This window comes from Pistacia vera, unplaced genomic scaffold (assembly GCF_008641045.1).
Source record: "Pistacia vera cultivar Batoury unplaced genomic scaffold, PisVer_v2 Contig186, whole genome shotgun sequence".
Classification (NCBI taxonomy): Eukaryota; Viridiplantae; Streptophyta; class Magnoliopsida; order Sapindales; family Anacardiaceae; genus Pistacia; species Pistacia vera.
In genome coordinates this window covers 86,532-94,999 of record NW_022195959.1, presented here as the reverse complement: position 1 = coordinate 94,999, position 8,468 = coordinate 86,532, and the positions used below count along the sequence as shown (strand labels likewise).

Below are 8,468 nucleotides of genomic sequence, written 5' to 3'. Positions count from 1 at the left end.
AAATTCTACCTCGTAATAACCGCCCAACTCAACTTTTTCAAAAATCTTACCCAAAATAATAAAACAAATACAACCTAAATTGTTTGTGGGTAGGAACATTTGTAGCTAAAAATTGTTGAGTCAAACAGTTTTTGGCATATGATATATGAAGATGAGATCTTGACAAAGAGTAATGTTATGCGTACTCACGGATCTTACTAACCATTTTACTAACCTTTGTTAAAATTATATATGGTACCCATACTATGCTTGTGATACCCGTACTATATTTTATATTTACAAAGGTTAATACGATGATTAATACACTCGCCAGTACGCAAATGCATGACTGTGACCCTCAACAAATACACTAACAATATGGGTACCCAATTTTCCCTTCACAGTTGCAACATTTACATTACAACCCTCCCTATTAATTCCTTAATGTCTTTTCATTTCATTGACTTTTCCTTTGGACGTTATTCCTTCTATAGAACACATACTCCTTTCTTACACTTTCATTTGATTTTTTATTCTTGTTGTTGTGCAGGATAAAAATTCAGCTCGAGCTCAGAGAAAGCACAGGGATTCTAGTTTGGGTACCGTACAAAACAAGTCAAAGGAAACATACCGCTTGGCACAAGTGTCAGCTCGCATGAACAAACAAGATGTCAACAAGTTTTGACGAGTACTTTGACGCTTGGTATGCCTATTTAGCTGCATGATCACCTAGTGCAATACATGCAACAACTTCTCCCAACCAAAAGACTATTGACTGACAAACTCAAGTTAATTACAACTATGACCATGATTAAGTGTAATAATGTCCTGATGCTCTCGATCACCTAAAATTTGTCAAACCAGATAACAATCACTCCGCTTATGTAACTCCCATGAATGACCACCATCACAGCTTCTATAAATACCAAGTTGAAACCTTGAAAAAAGGGGGAAAAAGAAAACACCGACAAAATATAGAAGAGGGAGAAAGTCTTTATTTTTATTTCTTTGTAGTCACTAATCTCGAAAATACAACCAGTAGATTTAAGCTTGATTTCTTGTTCGGCCGAACCACTTTAAAAAGCTCACCTTTTCATTGTCATTGTTAGCTAACGTCGTCATCAACTTCGACCTTGTCTTGATTACTGACATTCACCTTTTGCTGATTCCTCAGAATCGCGCACCCATCGGTTGACACGTGTTCACGACTCGACAACGGAATTTCGCATCAACACTTCTTACTTGAATTACTCATTACACTAAACCCAGCCTCATTTGCATATCTATAATAAAATTCACATGTCTCTTCCAACGATCCTAACTCTTGGCCAACTTTCGGCTTCTACTCATTCGTGACTTGAGACACTTAAGTATTATCAATAGAATTCGAAGATGAACTTAGTATGACTTTCCATTTCCACTTCGATATCACCCATTTCAACGCACACATAAATATAAATGAAATGGGTAAGATAATAAGCATGTAAAACCAATAAATGTAATTTTATGAGAATATGATTTTGGGATGGCATATAAATGGATTAATGAAAATAACAATTTATGCAATTAAAGTGGATTTTCAATATTCTAGGTAGTGAATATGCTTATATGAGATGGTTACACACGGGAAGGAAAACACGTACAATTGCACAGATCCGAAGTGTAAGACTTTACTAGTTGCTATCATAATTAAAAATGTTTAATTTATATACTACAAGAAGCATAAGCCCTTGCTTTAATAGAGTACAATATTATTATTATTGGAATGAGTTTGCCCGTGTTTCCGCATTACAAACATAATCAATGGTAGCTTATCAATCTATTCTCTTCATGGCTGTCCTTTTTGTTGGTTTCTTAATTAATGGAGCACAACCACTTTTGAATAGCCTTGGATTAGATGGAGTAAAGCATTGATATGCAATGGTGATATTAATGTTGGTCGAGTTCTTACTGATGCTAATGGTTTTTTCACCTTTGTTCTTAAAAGTACTGATGGCCATATCTACGATCCATCAGTAGAAATAGTGGTAGGACTAATAACACCAAGAGTCGTAACGCTTGGTTGCCTACTTGTTTCCTCAAACCGGTACCCTTTATGGAGTTCCACTGCAAATTATATGGTTAGTACTTTCTCGATCGCTTGGAGTTTTAAAAACTAAGCAAATCCATGCTCCATTTTCTTTCACTAAGGGAGCAAATGCAATCACATGTTGATCAACAGATTAAGATGTTGCTTGCATACTTGTGATTAGGATTATAATATTAGGGATATCCTTTAATATAGCAAGGAAGTATAATCATAATTGATTGAGTAATCTAGGAAAAGGAGTATGATTCAAAAACATGGACAAGATATGATCTAAATAAGGAAAATGATCCCACATTCACCTAAAGCACTCAAAATCCTATAGCGATAAGGAAAGTGATTCTTTCAAACCCTAATCTACTTCACTGTATAAAGAGGGTTAAATGACATGGAGTGATTTCTCAATTCACTTAGAGAAGACTTGCACTTGACCACTCTGAATTGAAGCTGATCGCCATCAAATTTAGCCCCTACCCTTGTAATCCCACATATGTCCTTCTTTTACAGGGACAAAGACAGGCGTTGCAGTCAAAGATTATCCCAGAACACAAGAAGTCAGCGAATCAAGGGTAGAATTGTGTGCAAATTTTAGCATTAACAACAGGCGTCGTCTGTGGAGAAAGTATATAGAAAGCCGTAACAATGACATGGTGACAACATGTTCTGTCATACGAGAACCCGGGAACAAGGATGCCTTGAATGTTACAACGACCTCTGCCGACATAAACGAAGCTCCCCTGACCACCAATCAACTAGGTCTGGTGATTGCACCAATCACGAGCCTTCCACCGCGCGACACTCCAAGAACCAATATTGATTTTGGCATATCTCAGCCACTGGTGGAGTTCCCACTAGAGTTACTCAGCAACTTACGCAACGAACTCCGTGATGAACTCCTCAACTTGCTAAATGCCCAAACTACCCTTGGCACAACTGATGAATCTCAACAACAGGCACGTCTCTGTCCCTGAGAATCAAAACAAAAACGACCCTTGTAATTAGCACGAAGGGTCACAGTTAATTCTAACCAGGATAATCAAAAGGACAAGGAAGCCTGGAGGAATGAAAGGAGGCCTATCAACGCTGAAAATCAAAACAACCAGGAAGATCCTAGAGCACCAGAAAATAAGCAACAAAGGAGATCTCATTCCCGCTCACCAGGCCATATGACCTGATTGCGGAGAGACAGATTGTGTTTCCATGGCAGAGACGCAAGACATAAAATCAATGCAATCTATAGGGAGCAACGGCGACAAGAGCCACATGGTGATCCTAGGATACTAACCAACGACATGGGGGTCTTAGAAGACAAAGGATCAAAGGATCAAAGGATCAACCTACTCTTATGAGCACTTCACTCAAATTAGATGCTCATGAGGGAGATAAAAATGTTTGATACGCGACTTTATAAAAGCATGATAGGTGCATTATTGTATTTCCTGACATATTGTTTAGTGTATGCATGTGTGCACCTTTCCAATCAACTCCTAAAGATCTGTAAAAAGGATTTTGAGGTGGAACACCAAATATAAGTTTATAATATCCTAAAGGATCATCTTTTAGTCTTATAGGACATTTGGATGCCGATTTTGGAGGTTATAGAATAGATAAAAAAGCACTAGTGACACATATCAATTTTTAGGAAGCATGTTAGTGTCATGGTTTTCAAAGAAACAAAATTCAATTGCAACTTCTACCACAAAAGTTGAATATCTATCAACATCACAACTTCTATAGATGAAGCAGCAACTAGAAGATTTTTGTTTTAAAGTGCATAGCATACCCATTCATTGTGATAACATAAGTGTTATAAATTTGTCTAAAAATCTTGTGCATCAGTAGAGGTTAAAGCATATAGATATTAGGCATCATTTCCTATGTGATCATGTTAGCAAGGGTGATATTATACTTAAATATGTTGGTACTAATCACCAATTAGCTGATATTTTCACCAAGCCTCTTGATAAAGATGTATTTTATACTGTTAGAAGAGAGCTGGAAATGATTGATGTTGGACAAGTATGATTCATCACTTTGAAATGAATTATGTCATGCCAATATGAATGCAATGATGTGTTTTTTTTGTACATACTGAGAATATGTTTACATTGTTTGATGATAAGACTAAACTTGGTTACATGATAAATTGAATAGTTGCCTTTGTATAAAGCAAAGTGCAATGTCTCTTACACAACCTCATTAGTGATTTGGTCCATCCAAATGCAAGGGTAAAAAGGTTGGGAGTGCTCTAAATTTGCTTTTGCAACAACTTGTATAAAGAAATCTATACCATCACCCCAAAAGGAGCCCTTTGCAGGACATTAGAGGTTGGACATAATGATCACTGAGTGGCAAATATCTTCACAGAGATGATGAACTTATTACATATGTTCATGTGTATGGTTTTTGTAACTTAGTTTATAAAAGGACATAACATGTTTAAAGATTCATGCATGTTTTTATTGAAGATGCCGAAGTCCTAGCATAGATTAGGGTGTCGAATGAAATTGAAAAATGGATTTAGAATTTTTTATTGTAGGAATTGAGTTAACTCGTTTTTGGCTCAAAATTGATTGGACTGGCAGTTCGCTATAATAACCCTAGTCCAACTGCGGGTCATATCGGGTTAACTGCAATATTTGGTTTTTCATCCTAATTGAGTTGGGTTAGCCATTGGTTCCCGGTTTGATCGATTGAATCAATCGGTCCAAGTTGGGTTTTAAAACCTTGGTAAAGGGAGACTATTGGTGGTGGTTCCAAGGTGGGGGAGAGAAGGAAAGGAAAAGGCAAAGGTGGGGGAGAAAGGAAAAGAAGAAAGATGGAGAGCGCAAAGAAGAAAAAGGAGGGAAGAAAGGAGAAAAGGAAAGTGGGGAAGCGAAGAGAAAATACCATTGTGCCCTCGTAAAGTTATTAAAGATTGGACTTAATTAAGATTTTAGGAAACAAGGGATGTTATCAATTTAGTTGAAACGCTTTCATGAAATGGTAAAAAACAGACATAAGTTTCAATTTATTCAATTGGGGATACTAATACTAATTTTGTTCAATTTAGGGACAAAACGAACACGAATTTCAATTTGCTCGATTTAGGGACACTAAATAATAATTCTGTTTGATTTAGGAACACTTACAATAAATTGCAGTTACATATAATAGGAAACGAGGGCGAATAAAAAATTGCATAAGTTATACGAAAATTAAAGCAAAATAAAGTCTATTAAAATAATTTTCATACAATGAAACGTTGACAAGTAGCCGCAAGGGCCAGTTATGTAAATTTGTTAGTCTTTTTAACTTTCTGAATTTTACCTAAACTGATGGACTCTGGCCGCCAAGATGCAATCATGTAATTTGAAGTTTCAAAGTAAAATTTAGAAAGATCAAATCATATCTTTATATTTCAACAAACCACATTATAATAGTCAGAATACAAAAATAAACTCCTTGCTAAGGGTGGCAATACAAAGTGATAAAGGAAATTTTTTAGGCACCTAATCATCAATTATTGTGAAGCAAATGAAACTAGATGAATGAACATCTTTTCAGATGAGCGTATTACACCAAAACAATTCACTCTTCAAAGCCATAGTCAAAATCTTGGATGAGGAACAACAAAAACTCAGCATAAGAACTTCGCCTATGTACTTGGTATCATCCTATTATAATATCTACTTCAATACACATCAACAAATAAACCTAATGCCGAAAAAGATACTGGTTACTACTGTATTATATACTTGTATATATGCTTACCAAACTTGTTTCTCCCAACCCCATGACAGTCCTGCTTTGCCAAATCTAGCAGCTTGACTAACAGGTCCACAAGAATTCATTGAGTTCCACTGTCTTGAAGAATGTTTCTCATCCATAAATGGTCTTTCACAAGAAATATTTGATCTCTTCCATTCTCTTTTATTCCTCCATCCGCGATCCATGTGGTAGTCATCACCATGAAACCTTGAGGTTTTATACCTTGACATGTACCAACCTGCACCTTCTCTCTTCCTGCTATATGTTGCTCCCCAATCCCCACCATTTCTTCCATCATTTACATTTATTGGTTCATTATAACTATTGTTCCACTCGTTACAATTATTATCCTGCTGGTTCCATCCCCATGACTCATTCCAGTAAGTTCCCCATCCATCATCTTTCTTTGCTCCATTGCAAGGAGCACATTTATTTTCCCAAGGATTTTCCTCATTACCAGCAGGCAAAAACAAATCAGTATCCTTCTGAAAATTCTCTTCAGCATCACCCCACCCAGTGCATGAAAAAGACTGATTAAAGAGGAGTGTACTATTAAGAATCACAACCTTCTCATCTTTATTTACCTCCTCCGAAACCTTGAATTCCCGTTCCAAGTCCAAAAGCAGTTCAGGGTCAATGTTGGAATTCCAATCGATTTCATCGATATAGATATCAGGATCAGGCAATGATATATTGCAGGGAAGGCCATTAATCTGTGCCCAAAATCGGTTTTTCGCATTATAAAATGCCTCTTCACCAGCAGAGTCATTCCAGTGAACCACATTATCATAGAGATACATAAACCTCTTGGTTTCCAAAAGCTTTCTCCATGGAACAGAACCAATTGAAGCACAGAACTTTTTCTCCCATGAAGGCACAGTAGGTTGCCAACTAGCTGGAAAATAAACGAAGCGACATGTAAGCACACTAATGCATGTTAGGACTCACCATCATGAAAATAAAGACCAATGTTATCAGATTAAATTTAGGACTGTCTTAGTGCTACAAAAGGGAAAAAGTATGATGTTATCGAAACGTCAAATTTAAAGCCAATATTTACCGAAAGCAAAACTAAGAAATTTGAAAATGTTCTGCCAGGTTTGATGCTTTTGTTAACGATTACGCACGTTTCCAAAGGCTAAAATTAGAAAAACATACAATGATAAAAACGTTTCCACATTTTGTATGTAAAATAGTTGAACCAAAAATAAATAAATAAAACAGACACTGTAGGCACGCTATAAAATCTTAATATAAATCAACAAGATTCATCAACAACGCAAGCAGATCATCTTACAATTTCTCAATTAGAGCATGTGATTTCCTATTCTTTTTTCTTCCGGAAAACCATCGTAAAATAAAATATTAACTATACATAAAAATTTTAACACACAAAATACAAAATAGATAATTGATTAACCCAGAAACAGAAACCGACATAAAAGCTTGAAAAGAAAAGCAAGAAAGCAGTGAGTATTGAAATAAGGAAGAAAAACCACTGACTGAAACAAAAAACCCAATAAAGAAAAAAAAAAAAAAAATACCTTGAGGCGGCTTTCTGGGGTGTGATCGTTGGGGTTCTTGATGATGAAAATCTGGTTTCTGTCTCCTCCAAGTGGTGTCCATTAACGAAAAGGGAAGAAGAACAAAAAAGAAAGGAAGCGGAGAAGAGATAAAAGAAGGAAAGCGGAAAATTAGTGGAAGAGAAATGGTCAAAGAGAGAAGGAAGAAGCGGAAATTGAGGAAGAACAAACAAGGAAAGTTGGTTTCTGGTAAATATAACAAAATTTAACAGGGAAGCCCTTGGCTTTGGTTTGAATTGCTCTCTCTCTCTCAACTGTTTATTGTGCTTGTGTTGTGATAAGCCCCAGCACACTCTAAACTTAATGGCGGTGAAGTTGGTCGTCTACATTCACACGCACGCGTTCCTTCCACGTCATTGCTTTTTCCCTTTAGTAAAAAAAATATCATTTTTTTTCAAACATTAATATTATCAATTTTAATTAATTTTTTGGACATATATACCGTTCTAAGATAGAAGGCAAACGTGTCTAGGATCTAGATATTTACATTACTAATATGATTTTTATGTCTTTAGAAATTAGAATTAATAATATAAATATTCAAAAATAATAATTGGAATTGGAAAGTAGTTTGACGCGCTTATGAAGGCGCAAGTGAAAGAACACCAAAGGACAAGTCGGTAAGGCGATTAAATTGTAAAGTACGTCAGAATTGACCAATATACCCCGCTACTTTTATTATTTTTGTTTTGTTGCTGTTCTTGTTGAGTGATGATTTTTCACAAAAGAAACATTAATTTATTATTTTTATTTTTATTAACTACTAATCCCATGCATGCTTGTACTTATTCATATGAAAACTAAGGAGAGAATCTATCATTTTATAATTATATAATATATCTGAATCTGATGACAAGAATCAAATATTCTCTGTGTCATTTGTTTGTAATAAACAAAATTTATATCTACATTTGGTATATATTTTGTAATATTAAATTAGACTTATCTTTAATTTTCACATGCCAAACATGCTTGAAATATGATTCATTGAACAGATAATTGTGCATTGTAATAGTTGGATGAGGCGTTTTGAGGGTTGAGTTCAAAGTCTTGAAGAAAAAGAGAAAGGT

The 8,468-nt window shown here is 35.5% G+C and overlaps 1 protein-coding gene across 1 annotated transcript; it reads right to left on the bottom strand.

Annotated features, from left to right (window-relative positions):
* Window positions 1-5,588: 5,588 nt before the first annotated feature.
* On the bottom strand, window positions 5,589-7,660 carry LOC116126913. Its single transcript, XM_031412591.1, has 2 exons — window positions 7,360-7,660; window positions 5,589-6,710 (listed from the first exon to the last, which is right to left on the bottom strand). Exons 1-2 carry the CDS (start codon window positions 7,439-7,441, stop codon window positions 5,815-5,817), a joined length of 978 nt encoding a protein of 325 aa, XP_031268451.1. The 5' UTR covers window positions 7,442-7,660; the 3' UTR covers window positions 5,589-5,814.
* Window positions 7,661-8,468: the final 808 nt, after the last annotated feature.

Excerpts from the sequence above, each read along its gene's own strand:
- LOC116126913 (XM_031412591.1), bottom strand. The coding sequence starts at position 7,441 with ATGGACACCACTTGGAGGAGACAGAAACCAGATTTTCATCATCAAGAA. Across the intron at positions 6,711-7,359 it reads CCCCAGAAAGCCGCCTCAAG|CTAGTTGGCAACCTACTGTG; the intron begins GTATTTTTTTTT and ends TTTATTTTCCAG.